The sequence below is a fragment of the Gopherus flavomarginatus genome, chromosome 6, assembly GCF_025201925.1.
Source record: "Gopherus flavomarginatus isolate rGopFla2 chromosome 6, rGopFla2.mat.asm, whole genome shotgun sequence".
Taxonomy (NCBI): domain Eukaryota; kingdom Metazoa; phylum Chordata; order Testudines; family Testudinidae; genus Gopherus; species Gopherus flavomarginatus.
This window is the reverse complement of record NC_066622.1, coordinates 96,510,302-96,537,188: the sequence shown is the minus strand read 5'-3', so window position 1 is coordinate 96,537,188 and position 26,887 is coordinate 96,510,302. Positions and strand designations below refer to the sequence as shown.

General features: G+C 41.5%; 1 protein-coding gene across 1 annotated transcript in view; it reads right to left on the bottom strand.

Moving 5' to 3' along the window:
• Window positions 1-12,004, bottom strand: part of COL13A1 (collagen type XIII alpha 1 chain) — a 104,817-nt gene extending 92,813 nt beyond the window's left edge. The window contains exons 1-3 of the mRNA XM_050959472.1: window positions 11,984-12,004; window positions 7,228-7,263; window positions 3,953-3,979 (exon numbers count right to left, since the gene is read on the bottom strand). Of these exons, the coding sequence (XP_050815429.1) occupies window positions 3,953-3,979; window positions 7,228-7,248 (48 nt within the window). The 5' untranslated portion in view covers window positions 7,249-7,263; window positions 11,984-12,004. The remainder of the gene's footprint in view (window positions 1-3,952; window positions 3,980-7,227; window positions 7,264-11,983) is intronic.
• Window positions 12,005-26,887: the final 14,883 nt, after the last annotated feature.

Below are 26,887 nucleotides of genomic sequence, written 5' to 3'. Positions count from 1 at the left end.
AAAGTTTGGTCTAAAGTAAACTAAATAACTCCATGTGGAAGCAACTTAATGTACTGTACCCAGAAATAAGTTGCTTGGTCAAACCTGATTTCGAAAATAAGTGGGGACTAACATGGAGACAAAATGTTCTTATGATTTAATCATGTATTGTATGCAATGATAGACATTTATGGAACCTCTATAATGAGCTAAGAGACCCGAGGCACAGCTGCAGCTGGCCTGGGTTGGCTGACTTGGGCTCACAGGGCTCAGGCTGTGGGGTTATCAAACTGCAATGTAGACCTTTGGGTTCAAGCTGAAACACCGCCATAGGGACAGTTCTGCCAAGGGTGACCAGATAGCAAATGTGAAAAATTGGGATGGGGGAGAGGTAATAGGAGCCTATCTAAGAAAAAGACCCCAAAATTGGGACTGTCCCTATAAAATCGGGACATCTGGTCACCCTAGTTCTGCCAGCCAAAAACCACTGGAGTGCAGTGTAATCTGGCCGTGCCCCTCCCTCCTGGGTTCATCCTAGTAAATAACTTCGCCATTCCTTCTCTCTGGTCACTCACTGCAGAGGAGGGATGTGCTGCTATGAAAACTTTTCCACTGCATAAGACACCTTCTGTGTTCAAAAGCAGGGATAGGCCTAAGCGTCAACGGCCTCATCCAGATTTAAGCAGCAGCTTTCCCTGAGTTGAGATGTTCGGATCTGAGATTCTACTTTGGTAGATTAATAGTGTTAAAGAGCAGCATTAATTGCTGAAGAAAGACTAGCATACTTAGTCCATGGCTCTAAAGAAGTTACTTTCTCTTTAAAGGGAGTAAACTTTATTCACTGAACTTGGAAACAGGATTTTAAGTCACAGAAAGACAAGTGTTCAGAGAGAAAAATGATCTGGCTGCAAAAAGGAGGGACAGCCTCCTAGTTTTCCTCAGTTCAAAGTGAAGGAAGAGTAGCAGTGATTTGGGGAAGAATGTTCTAACTACCTAAAAGAAAAGAAGAGAGAAACTGAGTAAAGAAAGCAAGAGTAAAAATGGGGAACTTTGGGCAACTTAGAGGCAGCTGTGACCTGCCATGACCTGGGGAGTGGAAAAGTCCTGTTTGTAGCTATTTATAAAAGGTATTCACTTTGGATTAAGAAAAAAACAGCAAAGTTCTTCCTGGAAAAATAGAAGCCTTCAAAGCTTCATATGACTGGCAGACTATCTCCATATGCATTATAATACACAATACATGATTGATAGTCACAGATGATAGATTTCAAGGTCAGAAGTGACCATTATGATCATCTAGTCTGACCTCCTGCATAACACAGCTCGTCAAACTTCCTCCAAAACACTGACTAGAGCAGATCTTTCAGAAAAATATCCAATCTTGATTTACCCAGAGATGGGGAATCCACCTTGGCCCTGGGTTAGTTGTTTCAATGGTTAATTACGCTCATTGATTAAATGTACCCCTTATTTCCAGTCTAAATTTGTCTAGCTTCAGCAGTGGAACGTTGTATCTTTCCCTACTAGACTAAAGAGCCCATTATTAACTATTTGTTCCTCATGTAGGTACATTTAGACTGTAAGCAAATCACCCCTTAACTTTCTCTTTTTTTAAGCTTAATAGTTGAGCTCCTTAAGTCTGTCGCTATAAGGCAGGTTTTCTAATCCTTTAATCATTCTCATGGCTCTGCTTTAAACCCTTTCCAAGTTATCAACATCCTTCTTGAATTGTGGACACCAGACTGGATACAGTATTCCAGCTGCGGCTGCACTAATGCCAAATGCAGAGGTAAAATAACCTTTCTACTCCTACTTTAGATTAACCTGTATATGCATCCCAGGATTTTCATTAGCTGTTTTGGCCACAGCATGACACTGGGAGTTCATGTTCACCTGATCACCACAACCTCCAAATCTTTTTCAGAGTCACTGCTTCCAAAGTTCTCCATTACATAAATACAGCCAAAATGGATACTGTTTTCTTGTGCCCAGTTTACCAGGCGATCCAGATTGCTCTGTATCGGTGACCTGTCCTCTTTGTTATACCACTCCCCCAATTTTTGTATCATCTGCAAACTTTATCAGTGATGATTTGATATTTCTTCCAGGTAATTAATAAAAATGTTAAATAGCAGTGTGCCAAGAACTGATCCCTGCAGGACCCCACTAGAAATATATCCATTCAATGATGATTTCCTATTTACAACTACATTTTGAGACCTACCAGTTAGACAACTTTGAATCCACTTAATGAGTGCTATGTTAACTTTATATTGCTCTAGTTTTTTAGTCAAAATGTCATGTGGTACCAAGTGAAATGTCTTACGGAAGTTTAAGTATATTATGTCAACTCTATTACCTTTAACAGCCAACTTGTTATCTCACCAAAAAAAGATATCAAATTAGCTTGACAGGATCTATTTTCCATAAAGTCGATTAGCATTAATTATATTACCCTTGCTTAATTCTTTATTAATCAAATCCCATATCAGCTGCTCCATTATCTTGCCCAGGACTGATGTCAGGTTGGCAGGCCTACAATTACCTAGGTTATCCCATTTACACTTGTTAAACATTGGCACAACATTAGCTTTCTTCCACACTTCTGCAACAGCGCCCCCATCTTCTAAGACTTATTGAAAAATCAATATTAATGGTCCAGTGATCTCCTCAGCCAGCTCTTTCAAAACTCTTGGATGCAACCTATCTGGACCTGCTGATGTTAAAATATTCATCTTTAGTAGTTGTTGTTTAACTTCCTCTTGAGATACTAGTGGAATGGAAAGAATGTTATTATGTGATACAACTACATCATCTGCCAAGGGGGCTTTGGCATCTTGGATGATTTGATAATGCTGATTGGCTACCAGGAGAATCCAAACAGGGGACAAGAGGGAGTGACCTGAAGAAGAAAAGGAAGGAGGAGAAGAAGAACCAGATTTTCATCTTGTCTTGCCCTTTCTTCCTATGGTATGTCACTGTTTTGCTCCCTATCTTTTTCACAGAGGTCTGAACAGGTTTGCCAATACCATACTCTTTACAGATGTTCCCTCAAACAATGGGGTGAACATCTAGACATTTCCTAATTTCTGCACATTTTGCTGTTCGTTTTCCAATTAATTAGATGTTGCCTGAATTGATCCAAGGCATTTCTGTCCCTCTCCTATGTTTCCCTTTTGAGTGTATGATGCAGTGGCATCTGAAGACATAAAGTGTTGGCTGACGTTGAATATTTCATGACATTTGTGTCACCAATGTGACCTATTAGTGGCTTTGTAAACTACCAGCTCTATGTAGGGACAAAAAACTGATTCAATACTTTTCAAATAGTTTAGGCAACTGCTCAGAGAGACAGGAAGTATTGCAGGGTCTTTTTTCTTTAAATGGAGAAGATATGATTGAAGTAAAAAAGTGTATGTGTGTGGGGTGGTGGCCATATCTTTTCTGTTTCCCTCCGGGTTTTTTCACTATGCGACTAACCCTGGAATGGAGGTGATGAGCCATGGTCTGTGACCAGAGGAATGGTGAATAGGAGAAGCCCAACACATAGGAACTGGATGGGCCATTAGGACATAGGTGTTATATCTTATCATATTTGCATATGCACATTTCCTGGATTTACCAGGCACAGCTGTCAGCAGTGAAGATGCTAATGGTTAAAAAACCACAAAGGCCCAGCTGGAAATATTGAGCGTGCCCATCCACCTCTGGAAGTCAGCCCTTAAAATGTTAGTAAATTATAGTAAACAAAAAATTCAACATCCTCAGATGCTGTGTGGGCTGGAAGGAATTCAAAAGATGAGCTCACATTGTGAGAGGAGAGGGGTGAGGCAGTTCAGAGCCATGTGTGGTTTAAACACACGGAGGGCTTTAAAGGCACAGCTCTTCTATTGTTGTGATTTGAAGTGAAGGGATTTCAGGTGGCTGAGAGAGGTCAGGGGATGACATGATGAGCTGGAAAGAGCTGACTCACCTTCTCTCCGGGTTGCCCCTTTAGTCCCTGGGTCAATTACACCAGTCGCAGCCGCATGCAAAAGGGTGAAGGGGAGAGAAAGAGACACAAACACAGGAATCAGTGTTAATGGCACACTAAACCCAAACACAAAACAACACAACAAAAAACAGGTCACAGACACTGATGCATGCTCTGTTTAAGGTTCACACACAAGCACAATGACCTTTGCTTTTCCCCATTCCACTGCCATCAAGATCAGTTGTCCTGGCAATGTCTCAGAGGAAGGGCAGCTGAGAGAGGTGGCAGCTGAAATTGGGTTTTCAGCCAGCACGAGAAAATCAATTCTTGATTTTAACAAGTGGTGGTGGTGGTGGGGAAACTGAAGCTGTGTGTTAGTGATAAGCTTGCCATCGTTAGCAAGGCTGGCTCAGAGTTCAGAGACATCAGCTCACAAGTAAGTGAGGCAGCAGCAACAGACTTGACAAGGAACTTTGGCACAGCCGCCACCAGGGATGATAGCCCCGGGTGGGATTAGCCATGGTGGTCAGAACAGTAGCTGAAGATGGACTTGGCTGACAGTCAGTCCACACTGGCCAAGTGGCAGGAGTTCCTGGCCAGCCTTTCAGTGTGTGAGACAGGAGGGTCACTGAGGAAAGTCAGAGGAGGATAAACGGATGAATGTGCTGGGAAGAAGGTATCTGACTGAATGGGAGGGTGAGGCATGGGAAATAAATTGAACTGACAGGCTTCATTACTGAAACGGTAGTAAAATATTGATTTTTTTTTCTCTTCCTTCTCTTCTGCCTGTCTCAAAGAGGGGGAATTAGATATAATATATGGCCTGGCTGTGTGAAATCTGTGGGGTAAATGTGCAAAATACATTTAAGTCTTACATATTGAAATATGTTTAATATATTACGTCACTCCAGGTAGGTTAATTACAATTAAAACAGGCCTGTTTTATGGTAGGACCTTATTCTACCACCCGTATTCACACTGAGGAGTAACCCACTGCATGTGGAGTCTCACTGATTTCAGTGGAACTACTCACAGAGGGAGGCTTCACTCAGTATAAGAACGGCAAAGCTGGGTCTTTAATGAACAGAGTGTGTAGGCTTTAAACGGGGGCTCATGTAGAAGTGTTGTGATCTATGTTACCCACCAGAAGTCTCAGGTTTGATTACTAGCTCGTCTTTCACTATCCCAGTGGTTGGCAGGGGCTGGCATTTCTGCAGAGCCAGCTTTCTCTGCCTCTCAGAGGCCTCCTAGCAGGGTCTCATGGCAGTGTTACTCAGTTCCCCTCTTCTAGCACATACAAATAAGCAGAAAATGAGAGACACCATATAGATTTCTGTCTGTTTTCCATCTCTGTCTAGAGCAGTGATCCTCATAAACTGCGCTACCTTGCGTTATATCCTGTTGTGTCACATTACTGAAAGCAGCAGTTACTTCCAAAGTGATGCTGTCGTGGCAACACAACATCAAATCAGAGGGGCATCATGAACATGTACTAGCATTGCTTGAATCACTCTCAGTCTGGCAATGCAGTAATACTGAAGAGCTAACCCCCCTCAGGCATGCCAGGCTCCAGTACCAATGAGGCATTGGGAGCAGACTTTACTGGAGAGAGAAAGTTACCCAGAGGTATTGCTAAGGAAGTCCTCAGCATAGTACATACAATATAATGGAGCCATAAAACCCTCCCATATTTTGGGGGCTTGGATTAATTGGGACTCAAATCTGAATTACCCTGGCTCATGAGGTTTGTAAAAACCAAGCCACCCAGGGTTATGCCTACTCTACCTGTGGAATTCACCGACTCTTTCTCTATATTTTTTCCATCAGTGTTGATGGCAGTGAGTAGCTGATTATATCATTAATGTTTATAAATATGTTGAAGATGTAAAGAGTCATTTAATGCCAAGAATTGTTAATTGTTAATAATATTTGTTGTATTTGTATGTAAAAAGAGAACTTCTCCTTGCTAATCAGCCTCCATAACAAACACTGTGGGCCAGTTCCTGGTGTAAATTCGTATAGCTCCTTTGGCTTCAATGGAATTGCACTTATTTACACCAGCTGAGGATCTGGCCCTGGATGTGTAATCTCTTATGGCATGACTACTTTAGCCAATCTATATTACAGCTGCCTGTGAAACTGCAGGCATCAAACCCAGACACATCTCACTCATCCACACACAGCCTTCCCAAAAGATGTTTAAAGATGTAAAATGTTTGGGGTGAAGATATCCAAATGATAACTTAGGCGAGCTTAGCTGTGGCAAGCTGAACAGCTGGGAACTGGCAAGGAGTGAAGGTAGTTAGCAACACAGTTTCCTCTTACTGTCTGAAATGTGGGGTGGCTATAAGGCAGGTGTCTCGGCCAGAGAAAAGCATAAGGATTCAGGACCTATACACAATTCAGAGTGAACTTAGTGGAATGTCACCTCACCCCTGAGGCTGTTATATTGTCCTCTTTGGAAAGACATCAACATGTATGGGGAGTAAAGAGAACAACTCCATGAAGAGGAAACACAGGGAACAGAGAAGGCAGAGTCGCACAATGCAAAGGTGTTTGGGGTGCTGATGTGATGCTGTATGACATGTGCTGCCCAGCTCTTCTTCAAAGTGCCACTGTTATTTTAAAAATGTACTGTATGCCTGGAGGGCCAAATTAGAGCCAATGTGCTGGGCAGACATTGTACATTCATAGGCTGAGAAAAGGCTACAAATGTTTATTTGATCTATATCATTTTTTTCAACACACAGATCCGCAGGGGGAACTTGCCTCTCCTCTACCTTCAGAGGCACATAGACAAGTACATTGCGGGCAGGAAGAAACCATCGGCAGCCCACTGCTTGGCACCTCTAGAACACATGGTTCTGCAGGGAGCATTCTCAGAATGTAGCCAGGGCCTCCTTCTCAAGAGTTCCATTTAGATTTGGTTTCGGTATGGAAATGTCTCAGGTAAAAGCCCCCTATAGACTTACCAAGGATTCATGCCTCCGTTTTCGGGGTGGAGCCTGGTTACATCACAAATGATAGAACCTGCAGCCTAGAATTTCTAAACCTGGAAGCAGATCTGAGCAGCAGTTCATTCAGTTTTATTCCTGAGGGAAGCTGCTGCTTTTTCCCTTGTTGTACCCAAACCAGACCTGAAAATGGAGCCAGGAGCTGCGGGAATCATTTCCCTGAAATAATGAAAGTATTACCCCAAGCGACCCACAGGCATCCTAGCTTTTGGAAAAACATGTGTCAGTCAGGTCAGGCAGATGCAAGAGGTTATAACTCACCGGTCTTCCAGGGATTCCCATGGCGCCTTTGTCTCCCTAACAATTAATGCAAAATCAGACGGCAGTTGGAAACTGACCATAAGCAAGACCACAAAATGACACAAATTAGATGTCACATAGGTGTGTATCTTTGATTATTAATTGACTGAGGGGTGTGTGTGTAGGTGCACATATGTTGACACATGACATATACATATATTTAAAGCATGTTCATATGTTTGTATGTATCTTTGAACGTATGTGTAAGCATGTGGGTATGGATGTGTATATAAGTCATCAGTATAACTTCTTGCTAAATAGGCACAAGGAACCAACACAGCATAACCATTTAGAAAGTAAAAAAGGCAAGAGTCTGTGATCCAACTATGAACCTAATAATAATTTCAACACTTTCTATAATCCAGCTGCTGGGAAACTGCTCCCTTCAGTACCTAATTATCACATATTTCTCTTGCTTTCCAAGGAAATCTGAATGGTAGCTATTTATATACAGAGCTGTTATCACTTAAAATAGAACTCTCAGAGACCATGAACAGATCTGCATTTTCCAGGAGTTCAGAAAAGGGAAAGTTATACTAATGTGGATAACAAGATAACACAGGAAATGGCGTGTCTAGCACAATGTATATTAATGGCTGTGTTCTGTGTCTCTTAACTGTAGAGAATGCTGCCCAGTACATCTTTAGGGCGTGAAAATCATTAAGTGAGGTTGCATGAATGTTCCTGCCTAAGAATATATGAGACGATTCTTGAACTGAATGGCAAAGACACCTGGACACAAAGCCACTGGCTTATTCTTAGCCATTTATATAGATTTTAGTTCTGAATCTTAAAGAATATTTTTATTATTTAAGTATAGAATTAAAAAAAAGTCTGTATTTTTGGTCACAACAAGTGAATGGCTATGCAGACTTAGAGAGCAGTATGCTGATGCTCAGAGGATACAGAACTATTTATGGTGCCCGTTGTTTTGTGGATTTCACTGCATAATTTGAAAAAATGACATTGTAAAATCTCTCAGTATTGTTTCTGATCATCAATTTGGTTTTTTCCTAAGTTTCACTATGGAAAAAAAATCAATGTTTCTGTTGTACCTTCTCATATATTTTCACTATAATAGTGTTTTCTGAGAAGATTGGTTTCTGCAGCACCTGACAAGAACATAGACAATGTAGGAGGCTCAAGGATGAGGGGAAAACAACCCTAACTGTGTCACCTACATGAAATCGTTGAGCGTCTTCTGTCATTATTGCTTTAATCGTGGCAATGAGCCAGAACCTTAGTTCGGTGTCCATTAGTGATCAGTAGGAGTTAGGGATACATACTGATTACACAGGTAACTCTGCTAAGGAAAATAATCTTTGATGTTGGTAAATGTTCAGACATTCTTTTTTCCCCAGCAGTGTCTGTAATCAAATGAGAATATAAAACAATACCGATGGTCATTTTTCTATTGTGACTTGCCAGTTTGCTCCGCAATCCAGTGATGGAACTGCAGAAAGCAGTGTAGAGAAAAAGCAAAATGGAGAAGACTGTCTTGAAATCTGAGGAGTGGACAGATTATTTCTCGCCATTCAAGGAATGCACTTTGCTGCCACTGTTGCTCAGTAACCTTTCTTTGCTCCCTGTCTAATGTATATAATAATACTGTAGATTAATGTTCTAAATACAGTTCAATATGCACAAGATTTAAATGTAATTGGGTAAAAAGTATTTAGAGGTTTAACAACTCCATAGTTATAGACAAGAACTATTCCATAATCAACGGGCATTTCTTTCACATACGTGTTTTGATAAATCAAAAAGCCATATCTCTGCTGCAGCAGTTATACTTCAGGTGATTTACACAAACAGTTTGATTAAATTTACATATATGGTATGTGACTGCATAGTAAAAGGAGACAATATCTATTCTATTTCATCCCATTCTGGTTTTTATACTGCCCCCATCAACATGCTATTTGATCTCTCTCTCTATCTATCTCTGTGTCTAGGTGCTGTGCATGGTTTATTCAGAAAACAATGGAATTTCTCCATAAGGGACAGGAAATTCATTGCCTTGCTCTTTGATTTCTTGGCTTCTGCTTGGGAGCTTGCTGCTGAGTTTTCTTGTTCTTTAATTTGGACATTGCTTTCCTCTACAGCTGAGCTTGGCAACTTGTTATGAAGATGACAAGGGTCAAACTCTCATGATCTGTAGTGGAAGGGTGTTCCAGACTTTTGAATCTGTTGTTGAGAAACTCTTTCTGGCTGTGCTGTGACTGGTATCTGACCACATAATGACTTATACTGTATAGGATAGAGCTGTGTCTGATATTAGTCTGCACAGTGATTGATACAGTACCTGATGTCAAATTGCCAAGTACCTCATCGTTAAATGATGTATGAGTGCACTGTGTCTGGTATTTGACTACACAGTACTTAGGGTCTTCTAAACAATACTAGCAGGGGGGAAATGGTCCCAGTAGTATAGCAAATAATGCCAGATGTTTATGAGAAAGAGTTGCCTATGATGTGAAGCCAGGAAATACACTTTGTTGTAGATAATACTTATGTCCTGCACGGTATGCTAGCATTGTATTCATAGCCCCACTGCCTGCCTGCCGGCTGTATTTCTAAAGTGGCTATTGTTTTAGTATCCAAGTACAAAACAATAGTTATGAAGAAGGCTTGAGTGGTCTTAAAAGATGTTTTACTCTCTCCTTCACTTAGGCAATGGGTGGATTTTTGTTTTTGTTTTTGTGGAAGTCATTGCTGAGGAGACTTCATCCAAAGGTGGTGTATGTTGAGATCACAGTATGGTCAGGCTGTGGCTTGATCTGGTCTCCTCTGGCCAAGGGTTCCATATCTGGGTTCTGTTGCTGAGAATGTTCTGCTCCCTGAGGCTGAAAGACTTATCCTGAGTCTCTCCAATACAGAAGCCCAGCTGGCTTGGATAGTCTCTGACAGTAAGGCTACTCTGAAGTAATCTAACCCCGGATTGCAAGAGCCTTGTAAATTAGAGACAAACCATGAATTTGGGCCTTAGACGAAGGGGGAGCCAGCAGTTTCACACAGCACTTTGCATCAGCTTTTACTACTTGTGAGGAGGGACACTGTGCTGCAGCAATTGCAGCCTTCATGTGACAATTACATTCAGCCACAGGTAGCATGAATAGAATAATCTAACCTGAAGGCAAGGAAAACATAGACCATGGTGGTCAAAACCTTGTCTAAAAAGAGAGTGAACAGCCTCCTGACCCACCAAAAATGTAACAAAGGAATTCCTTTCTGCTGTGGCAATCAGTATGTCCACAAGTTGTGATGAGTCCACCACAGCCCAAGGATCTGCACTGCTTTGATGATATGTGGCCTGCTGCCCTCAGACGATGGTGCGGTTAGAGTATTTTCTTCTTTCTGCTAATATTACTTCTGTGTCTCAATATTTGAGTTTGAGCCAACTACTTTTCATCCATCTATTGATTTCTCCCCTGGAGATGGCTCAGGCTACCACAGTGGAGAAAATATATTGATCCTAGCATATAAAATCCTTATCATGATTTATCTCAGCAACAGACCATTGCTAATACTTCATTTTCTTTTGGATTAAAGTTAGTAATGGATTTACAACTCCCTGAGAAGTTGGCAGGCAAAGGGGAGCTGGAAGCTGGATTTAATTTTAACCAGTGATTTAATTGATTTAATTTTAACCAGTGATAATGGGACTATTCACGAAAACAAGCTTACGGGGCAAAGAAACAAACCGTTGAGAACTTTAGATTACAGAATGGCTTTTCTGTTTGAGGGGTGCTGAGAGGGGAGAGTGGAGTGGTGGCCATTGAGCAGAGGTTCCCTTCTGCTTGCACTGGCAGGCAAAGAGGAGCTGGAGGCTGGACAACATCCCAAATCACTGTCTGTGTGCCCTTGGAAATGAGAAGCACATCTGGGCACAGTACCCAGGTTGCCTGCCTTACACTCAAAGCGGTAGGTCACCATTCTGCCTGTCCCCTAGGGAGGAGGGAGGGCAAGAGGTCCCTGAGATCTCTTCCCTGCCCAGAATACCTGTAAAAGGTGAAGCATGTACCCCTCAGTGTAACTCAGAAGCCAGTTTGACAATGTAACAAAGTTTCCCCTTCACTAGGGGGAATACATTAAGAAACAGGTGGAGTGACTGGCCATAAACTGGCTCTACTGTGGCCATGAGAAGGGACGGCTTGGTGTCCATTTGATGTCTGAATTTCACTTCTCCGTGGCCTGATCTCTATATATCCTTCTCACCTTTACTTCCTGTATCAGCATGGATTAAATGGATGCTTCCTGCATTCTCCAGGCTCCCCCAGAGTTAAAATAAATAATCCAAATCACTGCAATATCCATCCTGATATCTGCTCGAAATAGAACCTCCAGTCTTTCCTGGAAAGCCTGTAGAAGCTCAGATTCTTATCAGTGAGAGTACAATACAAATGTAGTTCTTAGATGGGGAAGGTGATTCATATTGGAAGGGTGATCTTAAAAGGCCACATGTTTCCCAAACACAAAAGGATCCTATAAAAAAATGTGTTTCTTGGAACATCGTTCTGCCGAGGTCCTGTTGTTCCTATCCTATTGGGATCCATATCTCATTTGCAACATTCTCTTCATCTAATTTAGTTCCACCACTGAAGACCACTACCACCTCCCAATTTACACAGCCTTGAGGCCTGTCTTTAAAACTACTGTCAGAGAGAGAAAGAGAGTGAACAAAATGGAAATAACATGATAGAAAAAAGCTATTTACCGGAAGCCCTGGTCTTCCTGTAGGGCCCTGAAATAAAACAGAAAAGGCAACATTGGCACAAAAACTGGGGTAGGAGGTAGGGAAACCAGTGATTAAAAAGAAGAAATCCAGTATAAACAATGAGAAAACAGAACTGTTAAGTCATCAGAGCAGCTCTCATGCTAACCAGAGCTAATTGTTCCATTTTCCCAACCCATCTTTAAAGCTTTATTTCTATTTGGTATGTGTCTTTCATAAAGATTCCCAAACTAGGGTCTGTGGGTAACTGGTAGCCCATGGAGAGCTAGGTAGTCACGTGCTTCTGAGTCTTCTCCTTGTTTCCATCTGATGAATATCAATTATTCATGTACAGAATTTCTGGAGTTGCCACAGAGATATTGTATAATCATGACTGGGAGGGAAGGTATCTAAGATGTGGTACACACTACAAAAAAGTTTGAGAACCTCCAGACTAACACATACTTCTTGCTTGCTGGCTTTCTTACCAATGACACATCTACAGGTTGCTGGCTTTCAAATTACCCTATCTACATCAAAATTGGTAGAGAAATGACAGAATCTGCCACTGCAAATTCAAAGAGTCTAGGACTATTCTAATTCAACGTGTAATTTGAAGTCCCTTCAGTTGCTCTGACAGTATTTTCCCAAGAACGAGTATAACTAGGGAGTGTTTTAATCTTTTCTGTTTCTCATTTTGGAATTCAGCCTTGCCAATCCTATCCACCACTGTCATGTATCAGAAACAGCCCTGCGAAAACATAGCCCCTCAGTTTGGCCCTAAATGGTACAGGATAAGAGCTGCTCCCATTTTGTTCAGCTCAGAAGTCTGAAACTTCACATTTACATGCTGTGAAATGTATAATAAACTGAGATTTTTGGCCTGTCAGCATTTCTGACTTGCTGGCCGGACTGACACATGTAAAACCAGCAGCGTGAGAATCTGTTCCACACATCATAAACTAGTCCTCATTCATTTTAATCAGAAAAAAACACTGGTGAAAATCTTCAGCATGTAAATACCAAGTGCTTTGCTTAAATATTTAACAGTGAAGTTATGCTTGTGATTTTTGAACTGCTATCACTTGCAGTCCTTTAAAATCTCCTGGCATTCTTAGTGAGAGCAGGGCATGGTTAGCCTGAGAGCCCAGGAAATATTCCAGTTTGGTTAATTAAATTCAGTCCACCTAATTTCATCTTGTTATTTCAATTGGCTACAGTATTCTCACTTGCTGTCCTAAATAGTAGTTTATACAGACAGATTCAGGGGTCAGAAAAAACTGGTATACAGTAGCACATTGTGTCATCACTTCTCTGGTGGTCCCATTTGTTTTTGCAGGATTTAAGCTTTCATTAGAATATTAAGTTTTTAGCCCTTATTGTTGCAAAGAAAACCTGTGAACTGATGCAGTGCTGTCTTCCTCTGCCTAGAGAGACTGCTTGAAAGTTTTGCATTTGAGGGTTTGCAGGATCAGTATCTCAAAGCGAATACAAATCTGTTCTCTAGCAACTAGTTCGCCTTAAAACATCCTCTGTAAATTGTTTTATAAGCCTTGTTGCTTAAGTCATAACAGAAAATGCAATTTTTACACTTACAGACAAAAGATGACTACTGGATGTCTAAGTTTCCAAGTGCCATTGCAGAGATCTAGTATGATTATTATGTTATACATTAATATAAAACAAGTTCCTTTATAAGGTCCAAAATGCAATAGTTACTGTATTCCTTTGTATCAGGTTAATGTTTGTGGGGAATTTCCTTCAGTCCTTTCAAGGCTTTTTCTGATTCATACCCTTAAAGGTCTTTTAGCAGCAATAATGAGTAATTAGAAACATTCTGGCAGTAGTTGGGACATTTTTCTGAAGTCTAAGTTGAGTTTTTTCATTTGGCTAATATTTGGAAAGGAAGCTGTCTACACAATTTTTCTTCAAAACTGATAATTGCACATCTAGGCCCGAACATTCAGCAACGCTGGCTGAGTGGCAGAGAACAGGTTGCACAGGTATGCATGGCAACATATATTTGACCCAATTTTTAAAAATATGTTGAAGTCAGTGTATGGCATCCTATGTATGCAAATTGCACACTATTATCCTCCTTTTTCTATGTGAAAATAGTTGGGAGTATTTCTAGCCCTTTATATTCACTGTTTTTACCCTGTGAGCTTTCTTAATCCCATGCTGTGAGATTTCAGAATTGTACAGAGCTATATGGGTGTGTCTGTGAAATCCCACTAAGGACTAGGCACTATGACTGAATACAAAGGATATTTGGTGTTTGGGAGATTTTAAAGGCAAACTTGGGTATAACATGGCATAGGGGAGAAGATTGTTACTGCTAATTTCCCCTCAAGCCCCCTTCACCTCATTACCATCAGGTGCACACTTTGCAAACGCACTGGAACTTTGGTACTTACAGGAGGCCCTGAAAGAAAGAAGAAGGAAAATAAACATGCATTAGTGCTGTTATATAATAAATCCTGAAGACAAAGTTTAGATGACCACTCTTTACATTGCACTCACTCTCGTTCTCTCTGTGGACTGGATTCTGATCTCACTTATTCTTGTTCTACACCCAGGTAACTCCATTGCTGTCAGTGAATTCATCCTGATTTACACCACTGAAAACAAGATCGGAATCAGACCCCAAATTTCCCTCCTTCTCTCTGTCTTCTGCCTGTCTCTCACTCATTTTCATTTCAGGTTAATTGAAATCACTTTGTTGCCAAGAGCAACGAATTACAAATTCATGAAATTTGATTTTTAAAACCTTTGAGGGTAAATATGATGAAATAAAATCAGGATGCTGCATCATTTACAGATATGTTTAAAGACAGCTGAGTGTAGTGTGTCTAGTCAGAGTCTCTTCTGGTCAATCAATATCTCCTTTTACCATAATTAAGTAAGTAATCCTTATATTTATTTTTGCTGATCATTTTCATCCAGGCTGTGGGTAAAATCCAGAAGTGATATGTTAGGTGGTGTGAGAGGGGCCTTACTTACACTAATTTATGCTCAGTTAAATGCCCTGGAACCTCCTCACACTCTGCCAACATGTGAGGGAGGCTAAATTTGTTTAGCTTCCACAAGAAAGAGTTGTAAGAAGATATAAGAAAGGGTAAGCCAAAGTAGCTGCCTTTCTGCTTGGACGTATGCCTTCTGGGTCTTCATCATTTAGAATCCCTTGCACATCAATAGAAGGTTTAAGGGAGCCTGAGTGTTAGGGGTGTAATATATACCACCTTAGCCATCACTGTCTTCTGTTGTCAGTCTCTTCTAATTTCTTTTGAAGGAGGAATTTCTGATTTAAAGCTCTCGTCTCCTCCAGACAGTCAAGTTTAAAATCAAAAAGTAAAGTAGAAGGACTCTACAGAAATGTCCTTCTCATGGTCTATTAGATATATATGGTGACCTTACATAGAGATGATCTCATTCGGGGAGAGAAGACAGAGAAAGGCCTGTGGTTTATTACAAATGTGCTCTAAAATAAAGCCTGTCAGACTTTCTCAGATCACATCCCTGAATTCCAGGTGCATATTTGTTGTGGGCTGAATTCTGCCATTCGTTAATACACTAAGCTCCCACTGATGTCCTCAAGTATTGCACTCATAACCTACGGCAGAATTTGTCCCTATAAGTTCACGCTATGGCTTGAATGCTGTCTCAGTCTTATATTGCAAAGAGGCTTGGGTTTTATTTAGAAGCATGCTTGCCAAAATCATGCTATAGACTAACTCTCAAGCTTGTCCATACCATGTGGGTTTTTTTTTTTTTTATCATGGCTGCAGCACTGTTGGCAACTGCAAAGTATTGATGGTAATCATGACAAGCCAGTGCCAGCTATTAGCTATTGAGCTGATCCTGCAGCCCTCACTCATGTTACTTGTCCTTACTCATGCAATTTACTCCAGTGGGATGTCTCACCTAAGTAAGGTTTACAGCATCTGCACCCTTTTTCAATCACAGGGACAAACCATCATGTGGACAGAACTTAAATCCATTTATTCACTGCTAAGTACACCCCCTTTTAACGAGTTTTGTGCCTTTTTGGGCAACAGCCTGACCTTCTGGAACATGTTGCATTTGAGAAAATAATAATAAAATCCAAGCACCCAGAAAATGTCACCAAATAGCAACTGTCCTCAGTCTAGAAATTGCACCTAATTTATGCTCCCCATTTCTGTTAAAAGCTTTAACCAATTTGTTCTTTTTCAACACAAAAACTCAACAGAAAAATCCAGTCTCTCTCTCTCTCTCTCTCTCTCTCTCTCTCTGTCTCTCAAGTTTCCTTCTCAGGTCAGCCACTGGTATTTTGGAGATGTTTGTGGCCTAGTGGAATTTTTGTTTATTTTTTTGAGGAAAATGGAGACAGACATCCACTGTGATGTCTTCACTTGTTACCGTGACCATTTGTATGATATCACAGAATATTTTAGGCTGCCATTCAGCAACCTCATCTGCATCTCTTACTGAAATCGTGGGCTGCTTGACACCTTGGAAGCTGATGTGATCAGACTGCAGTGAAGCATGCCAGACCTCTGTCAGCAGCAGCAGCAGCATGGTCTGCTGGTGCACTACATTTCACAACATACACTCTGCCCAGGTCCCTTGTCTCCTTCCTTCCCCTCCCCCCACTGATCCATCCCACCTTTCTTTTATTACAGCAGAGTGGGCCATGTAGATCTCATTGTCTGAGAAATATCTCTTCACTCATTCTGTCGCATAATAGGGAATGCCCATTCAGAAACTGGCATGTTTAATATATGTTTAAGCTGATGTGACACCATATGCAGCCAGCTTACATTGGCCGATCCTTTATTCTAACCTAGCTGTATTCAGCACAGGACTGGAGCAAGGGATCAAAAGTGGTTTTAAACCATATTTATTTCCCCCTGATTCCATCTGGCAGGGACTATTTCACAAGTTAGAGTAGGTTCAGACTCTTCTAACTGATGCCTGTCTGCCTGCAGACAGCTGGGGGCATAAGGATGCTGCAGCCACACCCTCTTTCCCTTGGACACACCCCAATGTCAGAGGAGTTCTCACGGAAGAGATCCTCTAGCTTTATAGCTGCTTTGTGTCACCAGAGTGACATAAATCAGGTGGAGCAGAGGACAGCTGAAGCCCATGCTAGTTCCTGGTGTAAGTTAAAGCAGCCTCGGGGCTGCTCTTGCACACAGCTGTCTGTGGCCTTGAGGGGTCATTCTGGCAGTGGGGATTGCTCAGGCATAGAGATGCCCCGGCCTTGCCTACTTCTCCTTGGCCAGGCCCCCTACATTGGAAAGGGAGAGTGGAGTAGGAGATAGTACACTGCCTGTATGCCACCCCCGGATTCACTTATCCTAGGGTATCTCCATTAACCAGTTAAGCCTGCATTATGGTTGCTTTATGACACCAGATGCAGTGCAAAGCAGCCATAATGAGGCTGAGGACTGGGCCCAGTGTATTTAGTCAGCAGTCCTAAGCTGCCTCCCATGCCTCATTTGTTGCTGAAAGCCCAAACTCCCCACACTTAACTTCCAAATTTTCCAGCTTCTCTCACGGTTATGTGTTGTCAGTACAAACACGTGCAGCACACCAAAAATACACTGAACTGAATTTCAAGATAAACACCACCAGATGCTACTGTGCTGACTAACCCTCCACTTTTTACCTGGAATGAAGCTGCTACAGAAGTCAAGAGGCCTTTCTTGAGCACAGTACACAAGGTCTTGACTACTGGGGCCAGAACTATGCTCAGGCCTAAACCAGTCACTGTCCCATTGAGTGATGGCAATTGAGTGAGTCCAGCTCACCTTTAGATCACCCCAGGTCCATATTAACAGGGGCAAAACTACGGCAGAGTCCCTCTGGCTGTATGTAGAGAACTGCAAAATATCTGGCTTGCCATGCTTGCATTTCCCAACCTGACAAGCCAACTGCCCGCTGCTCTCTGACGTGGGCAATCATTTGTTGATGGTTGGTTGGTTGGTTGGTTAAGGAGGAGACACTTGTTTATTATTTATGTGAATTGGCTTCTGAGATGCCTCTGTCATTCACCTGGTGCTTCAACAGCCTTTGCCGATAAATCTTGTGCTGAGTGATTGCCCCTAGCACCAATTCTCACTCCCTCCACATTCAGCACCATCTGACAAACAAGTTCAAGTGTCTGTTTCAAAAGGAAATGTTGAGCTATGGTTAGTATGAACAAATATTTAACTTTTACACAGAAAGTTGTGTTGTAGGTTACCTACACATCTGAGCAGAGATGGCGGATTGTGCACAATAGTCCAGAGGTACATGCTGGAAACAGCAAAAGACAGGAAAACCTCTGACTAGAGGTGGGGAAGCAACTTCCTTCCCCTCTGTGGTTGAGATTTCAGGAGACAACCCTTTCATAATATAGCAATATTGGGAATCCTGTGGAGTTCTCTACCTAACAACGGACACTTGTGGGGTATGGAGCAGAAGGATACATAGTGGAGACAGACTCCCCTTCGGTTTTGGACAGAGAGAGGACTGTGGGTGAAAACAGCCCACCTAATCAGAGATAGATGCAGCACTCTCCAAGTCAATTGAAGAGGGGAACTGTAGGGGTTGGACATGAGGAATGTTCTACCTTAAAAGGTGTAACCATAACTTTGGCAGCATATGGAGACGATGTAAAACACATCCATTCTCTGTTTTCGCTGCTGCACCCACATCCTTCCACATACTCCTGTTTTTCAGAAATGCTCCTGGCATGAGTGTGCTCAGCCAAAATAACTTTCAAACTGCCCTTTAACCTCCTTCCCAAAGAACAGCAGCTGAGAGTGTCAGAGCAGACAGAGCTGACGCTTACAACAACCAGAAAAAGAAAGCTGTGGGTAAAGAAAGAGCTAGGCTATAGTAGCTCCTGCATTGCAATAGCTACAGTGTTCATAGCTATTAGATTTCCACCCTGCCAAGTGCTGCTGCTGCTGCTGGAAGCCAAAGAGTGGGAAATCTAGCCTTTCGTATTGAAACCAAACATTGAACTTAAATAACAATTGGAAACACGAAAGAAACAGACAGACAATGGGCCCAATCCTGCAAACTAAGATATGAGTAATTCTACATAAGTGCCCAGCCCCATTAAATTCCTCATGTGAGTAAAGTTACTCAAGTGGATTTTGAGGATCAGGACTTCTATTTGTAACCACCGTCATGCCCAATAAACCCCTTAGAATTTAAAACAGTCCTGTAGACAAACGGGAGGTAAAATCCTCCTGACTTGTATAATGGTTTATTACAAGCACCAGAGACCTTCCTGTTGGAGGGAACACAACAGCAAGAAAAGAGTAATGAACAAATTACAGTTATCAAATACATTGGATACCTTTTTCTTTTACTATATGCTAATTTCCATATTTTATTTCTGTCTCTGTTCCCCTGGGAGCTAATCTATCCTCCAGGAAGATGTTTCTTTTCTTTTGAAAAGCCTTTGTAAGCTGCCAATGTGCAGAACTGAAGAGTTCATGTACATAAAACTTTGACTAAATACCAGTAAATATCTAGGGCTTAAACTGACAAGTTTCTTTCACCAGGTTCCCAAATTTTCCTGAAAAATTCTGTGGATGTTGCTTGTGAAAAGGAACATTTGGATTCATTTTTTGTGGTTTCCTCTCAGTAGGGAAAGTGGAATACACAATATAGCTGTCAATATTTTTTGTGTTTTCCATATTTTCTAGACATTCTTTTAAAAGAAAAGTGCTCGGAAACTGGGCTAACTGATAAGATGGAGTGGCTGACAGCAGGCTCACCCATTAGCATTAGATGTGGCTGCGTAGATACCTGTGGAGTACTTGTTCATCTTCAGAAAATGGTCTTGTCTAAACTCCAGTAAATAGAACTGGTGACTTTAGATTATCTCAGTTTTTTCACACTAGATGTCTCACACCCAACATGACTACGTCATTGGAGAAATTAAGATTGTTAAAAATTTATTTGACTCTTGAACTTTGGTGATCTGTGATAGCTATGTCAAATTTAATTGCCCTGCCCTGTGATCATCAGACCATGGTGAATGAATGAATGCATCAATTTTCAGGATTGTAGCTCAAAGGGGCACTTCAGCTCTAAATCCAATAAAAGAGACTGATGACCTTATGGTGACCTTTGAACAAGGTTCAAATTTGGGATTTCTCCCCTTGTATTCAAGTGCCCCTAATGAACAAGTATATCAAGACTCTAGCTCAATGGGAACATGGAAATTAAGTCAGTCAGTCAGTTAATCACTCCATTATAAGCATCTGTATTATATTATATATCAGCACTGGAGATGAGTCAAAACCAGAAACTTCATTCGGAATCCCTTTGCATTTTTGTGGGGCTGGTCCAATTTACATTCATGAATCCCAGGTGAGCTCTGTGAGTTTGGCAGCTGATCTTATCCAAAACTGGAAGGAAAACCGGTTCTGGTTTGGATGATGCTGAAATCTTGAGGAAAAAAAACATTTTTGTGAGATTTGGTTTCCGAATAGCAGAAATCTCACAAGATCAGTTATTCTCTTTAGATTTCCAGTATCTAGAGCCAAAATCTCATAAAATCAACTTGCAAAATTTTGGCACCATCCATTTGAACCTGCAGCCTCACCTTAAATCTATTGTGGATCCAGATCCAGATGCCATCTCACCTCTACAGTACAATCTTTCTATCATAGAGAAGCCAGATTGTATTAGGAGATGTTATACAATAAGCCCCTGATTCCAGTGAAAACAATGGAACATTCACCTACAATTAACCAATGAATCTCCAAACTATACAATGTTTTAAAACCATGGACAAATTTACAAACATCAGTCCAGATAACTAAACTTTATACTGGAATACCAGACTCCCCTTCTTTCTGACTAAGACGAGATCACCTGACCTTGTTTGCACTGCATTAAGTTAATAGCTCAGTGTCAAGGTTTTTTCCCCCACTTTGAACTTTAGAGTAAAAATGTAGGGGACCTGCATGGACCCTTCTAAGCTTAATTCCTAGCTTAGTTCTGGTAATGCTGCCAGCAGCCAAAAGTCTGTGTCTGGCACACTTCTGTTCCCCCAAAACCTTCCCTGGGGAACCCAAGACGCAAACCCCTTGGGTCTTAAAACAAGGAGAAATTAACCATCCCCTCCTTTTCCCCCCAGACTTTCCCCTCCCTGGGTTGCCTTGGGAAGCTTCACACTGATCCAAACTCCTTGGATCTTAAACAAATGAGGAATTAACCCTCCCACCTTCCTTTTCCCCCCACCAGTCCCTGGTGAGTTTAGACTCAATCCCTTGGATTCTAAAACAAGGAAAAATCAATCAGGTTCTTAAAAAGAAAGCTTTTAATTAAAGAAAGAAAAGGTAAAATTTATCTCTGTAAAATCAAGATGGAAAATGCTTTATAGAGTTCTCAGATTCATATAGACTAGAGGGACTCCCCCCATCCCAGCCTGAGATTCAAAGTTACAGCAAACAGATGTAAAAATCCTTCCAGCAAAAAGACACATTTACAAGTTAAGAAAACAAACATAAGAGTAATCCGCCTTGCCTGGCTATACTTACAATTTTGAAACATGAAAGACTGATTCAGAAAGATTGGGAAAGTCTGAGGGTACCTCTGGTCCCTCTTAGCTCCAAGAGCGAACAAGGAACAAAAAAACCAACACAAACAAAGACTTCCCTCCACCAAGATTTGAAAGTATCTTGATCCCTTATTGGTCCTCTGGTCAGGTGTCAACCAGGTTCACTGAGCTTCTTAATCCTTTACAGGTAAAAGAGACATTAACCCTTAACCATCTGTTTATGACACTCAGCCAATGGGATAGATACATTTAGTATTTCTCCCTATTAGTACATCACATTTCAACAAACCATGGAATAATCTTTTATTGTATGTGCTTATTTATGTAATGTTGCAACTCTAACAACAAAAACGTAAAAAAATAATAATTAAATATCCCTGCACTTCCAGACCAATTGAGACTTGACATTGGGATGTCATGGAATGATCTCGCAGTTCCACTGAAAGAAAATATAAGCCTTTGTCTGCTCCAAGAGATAAATTCAGCAATGCTGTTATATCCTGAACAACACAGTAAATCCAGTGATGCCTGCGGCTCTTTGCTGATTAGTATGTGCACCACAAACAGATCAAAGGCAGGAGACATAGCTGAGGTCCGTCCTCTTTATACTCTCTCTATAAAATTAATAGTCACAGAGAGGGAGCAGCATCGTCATATATAAATAAACTCAAACTAGTGAGCTAAGCATTCCTGTAAGAACACACTAAGCCTGCAATAACTTTACGCGTAGAGGCCTTCTGGGGCTGGGCTTTGAATGCAGAACCTCTTAGTATCAGCAAAAAGAAAGCTAGAGTCCTCAGAGGCAGCAGACTTTTGTAATACTGTGTTCTTCCACCACTGGAGAAAGAGGGGATAATAGTGCCTATGGGAGCCATGTAACCCAGGATTATCTACTGTGATTCACTATAGAGCTTTCCTATAGCAAAACAGTAATTCAGCAGAGAGTAGAGAGGCACCTACTGAAGATATACAAAAATGAGACATTTTCCAGTCCTTTTATTTAAATGCTTGCAGCACATGGGGAGAATGAAACGCAAATGGACACAACATGCTAGGTCATCTAATGTCACTGTCCCTCCCTGGAGTATCATCCCTCTTTTCTGAACAGGCACATGTACCCACTTCTCCTTTGATTCCTTAACGTTCCAGTTCTCAGGCTTTCTGACACATGGTAACCTCTGTAGACTTCTCTCTATCACTAATCTCCCATATGAAAAAGCAGCAACAGTTGTCTGAGCTGCTCAAATAATGTCTGCAGCCGCACCTCTCATGCTGTTCGATAACGTAGTCCCACAAAGCACTCAGAGCTCAAGTTGAGATGATGCAAGCTGCTGCTGCTGCAATGGATACTAAGATTCAGAACTTTGCGCATAAATCTGCTTTTTCCATGTCTATTTTTTACCTCCCTTCCCCACTAAGCCCTCACTCACCCTGGTCCATAGCCATTTATCATTTCAAGTTGCATAGTCATGGATATATTATGTTTTTTGGTAGTATCTTTCTTACTGGTGCCAAGTTATAGGTTGAGAATTATGTTAATACGAAATCGTCAGTCAGTTAGGAAAAATGTACACTAAGAACAAACAAAGAAGCCTGGGGTCTCTAAGCCACATGAAAACTATACTGGGTACATAGGCCACTTTCAGATAAACACCTGGGGCCTGACCCAGCAGGGACATGGAAAGGAACACACTGAGCAACAGCAGATGACAGCAAGCAGGTTGAGTTGCTGATATGGTTCAATACCTCACAGCCTGTTGATCCACACTGTGTGTTCAGGGTTTACTCCTGGAACTGAGCAGGAGTAGTGAAATATCCCCAAAATGTCTGCCACCTACCTCAGTAGTGCTCAGTGGGTTTGCTTAGGAATGCACCAGGCTGCCCATCCGTGGCCACATCCCCTTATGCCCTCTGTCATGTGTGCAGGGTTTAGAGAGAGGGGCTGGGCATTCTGAAGAAGGCTCTCTGCTCTGTGGAAATCTTGCTGTGGAGCAGTGCTGCTGCAAGAGTGTGCTAATCACAAGCCCTGAACTAACTGTCACCCACCACTCTTGTCTATGTAGGTTGTTGGATCAAGAAGATTCTCTTCTTAATACTCGTTGTTATGCTGAAAACTTGGGGTAGAGGCTGGCTCAATGATCTGGCCATAGTGAAACATGCTGCCATCTCCAGTGCTGCCATTCTCTGCTAGGTTCTAGAAATACCGTGGAGCCATCACCCTCATGCCTCCACATTGCCACCAGCCTAGTCCTTGGCTAGAAGGCTGTCACAAAGATATCCGGCTCTGAGGGTGGGGAAGGAGGAGGAGGGTCACACACAGTCAGTGTTCTGACATGGACAAAAGTTTGGAAGCTTTGTTTTCTCCTCCATTGATGTTTTTGAATTGGATGCCATGGGGACAATTTCTATCCTGCCATTCTTTTATCTAGATACGAAGAAGCAAGTTGCACTATTTATGATACATAAAACTTACCCAAATCAGTTGAAAGCATAAGGGAAAGAGTCTGCGGAAACCATTTTGTGTTGGGAGGAACAGTTGACAATAATGTATATTAACAGAAAAACCAGTGTGCCTCACTACATTTTCTGAGGAGGAGAGCATGACCTATAGGTTCACAGTAAGAATTGCCACTTTTAACAGTTTGTCTAGCAGAACTAACACCATGCGCCACTTTGCCACATTGCAAAAGCCCAATACTAATGCAATGCGGCATTACCACAATGTGATGTTTTGGAATGTTACAATGAGAAATCAGGGCAATCCTGTAACACTTGTTCTGGGTAGTAAATCTACAGTATGTTCTCACAGGTATTTTAAGTTTCTACAGTCCTGGTAAACTGAGGCACTAGCTCAGAAGAAAAGGTTCTATTTACTCCTTGATGGACCATGTCTCACTAGGCCCGGATTCCTGAGGAGCAAAGCCAACAGCAAACTGCTCAAAACATTCTCAGAACTGAAACCCTCAAACCAGTGTAGGTACAAATGAAGCCAATCATTTTTTCCATCTCATATTTTCACAGTAGGTTATTTGTGTGAGCCAGAGAAGGTGCTTCAGAAGACAAATTAAATCCAGTACCTATAAACAAATAGCAAACGAGGAAGAAATCCATGACTAGCAGAGGAGTGGGAGGTGAAGGTGAGAGATCACTCAAACAGATGATCACGCATTCATAACAATTAAACCCAGCTAGAATGAAGTGCAAAGAGCTCCCTGACGAGGACCACCAAGCTTGTGTGCCTCTGTCTCTTCATAGCAGGGGCCATGTAGTTATTACCTCCCTGAGTTCCTTTCTTTTGAGTTGAATCCCCTTGTTTGCTTGTATTGATTTTCACTTTAAGAGGATGTTTTGCTTGTACTGTATTGGAATGTCACTTTATTATGGTGTATGAGCCCTGAGTGGCTTGGTGTGTGATGGTGAGGGGCACTTCGAGTGTTGCCAGCAGCCCTCCATGCTGCTCCAGGCAGTGACAGGACTGCTTTGGAAGCATCTCTTCTATGCAGCACTTTTGCTGCAAGGTGCTGTAGAAATGTAAGTTATTGCCATTGCTGTTATCCAGTGGCAGTGCTTGCAGTGTGGGGAATAAGGAGTGATTAGAACAAACATTTCAGGGGCGGATCAGGGGAATGATGCAGCAATTCCCAACAAAGATAAGTCTACAAATCGCTTTTTTAAATAATGAGCTTTGAAAAAACAGAGTCATTATGGGTAGCCTATGGTCTTCTAAGGCACATGTGACATGTTAATTACCTCACCAGCCTCTACCCTTCCCAACAGCCCCAATTCTTACACAGGTAGAAGCTGCCCTCAGAGGAACTTTCTCTTTCTCTCTATTTGTATATGTGGTGGTAACATCTATGTGAAGAACTGCAGAAACATGCTATAAATGTTCGGATTTTGTACAGCACAATGCACATGTATGGTGCTATATGATGATAATTTAAAAATACTGAATTCCTCATAAACCTTTGACTGCTTCCCCTGCTCTGTGCTCACTAGTCTATCTCCACTGGGACCACTCCTAACATTCCAAATTTCTCAACATCTTCAAATGCCTTTTTATAAATGAAACAGACGAACAGCTCTGTATACTCCTCTCCCCCCAAAAAGGTAAAGTGCCCCTCACAAAATTACAGCGTCAGGACAGGCAGTATTCAACCCTGTCCCAGTGAATGCTCAAAGGTCCAATATGTTATGATGCATCAGGGTTAGGAACAAGAGCTTTGTATCATTGGGAAGAGGAAACCCTAATTTTATAACAGGATATGCCAGTACCACACTTCTTTCTAGCCTGGAAGGCCCCAAATCCCAAGAGATCAGCTCTTAAAAACTTAGCATTATTACAGTGGATTCCAGTGGTATGAAATATTCTACTGGTATCAAAAATATTCCCTGTCTTTAGAAATGGAAAGTTTGCCAGAACTGTGTTTAAATAGTCTTTTAAACCAGTGGAACTTTTTAAGGGTCCCCACTGACGTATAGAGAAGAGGCAATTTTTAAAAGCGTCTAAAATGTTATCCTGTATAGTTTTTCTCTCCCACTGAGAACTGGATAGCTAGACTAAGGCAGACTAGCCTTAGTTAACATAAAAAAGAGGGGGAGGTGAATACATGTTTTTAAAACTTTCTCAAATGTTTTTGTACTATGTTTTTTCTGGAATTGATGTGGCATACCCAGAATACATGACTGTGATGGGTAGCATAAAGTCTTTCTAGTCACACCTTTGGATTAACCCTCATGAGCTCTTCAAAAAGATGAGAGCACTAAATGTGTAGTGGCATCCCTGTGAGGAAACCCAGTCATTTCACAGACCCAGAAGGCAGCCTTAGCAAGTTAGAGGTATACAATTACTTCCTGACATTCAGGTCTATGTTAATTGATAACAAGATAGCGGTGTCAAGGCAATTAGTTATGAAATGCTGATTAAAATGTCAGCAGCCCAAAGCTGACCTTGCTCAGTATGGCAAGTGGCTGCTTGTTGTCCCTGCCTGCAGGTATATGGGATCTTGGGGAGCAATTACCACACAGGTGGGGTGCAAAATAAACTTTATTAAGAAAATGCAAAAACAGGGAAAATTTAATAGTGAGGGGTATGGGGTTTGTTAAGGTAGGCAATTGGGGAGGGAGTTCTTTTAGTATAGTATAGGGGGTTTCAATAGTGGGGTACAATACAGTGGGGTACAATACAGTTGGTAACCAACTAACACTGAAGTATAAATGTAACAGGTAGCTAACAATTTCTAGGTAAAGGGTGTGTCACAGCAGCATATAACCAACTAACAGTTATGGGTAAAATGTGTTACATAACCAACAACTCTAGGTAAAAATGTGTCACAGTGGTGTAAATATAAAAT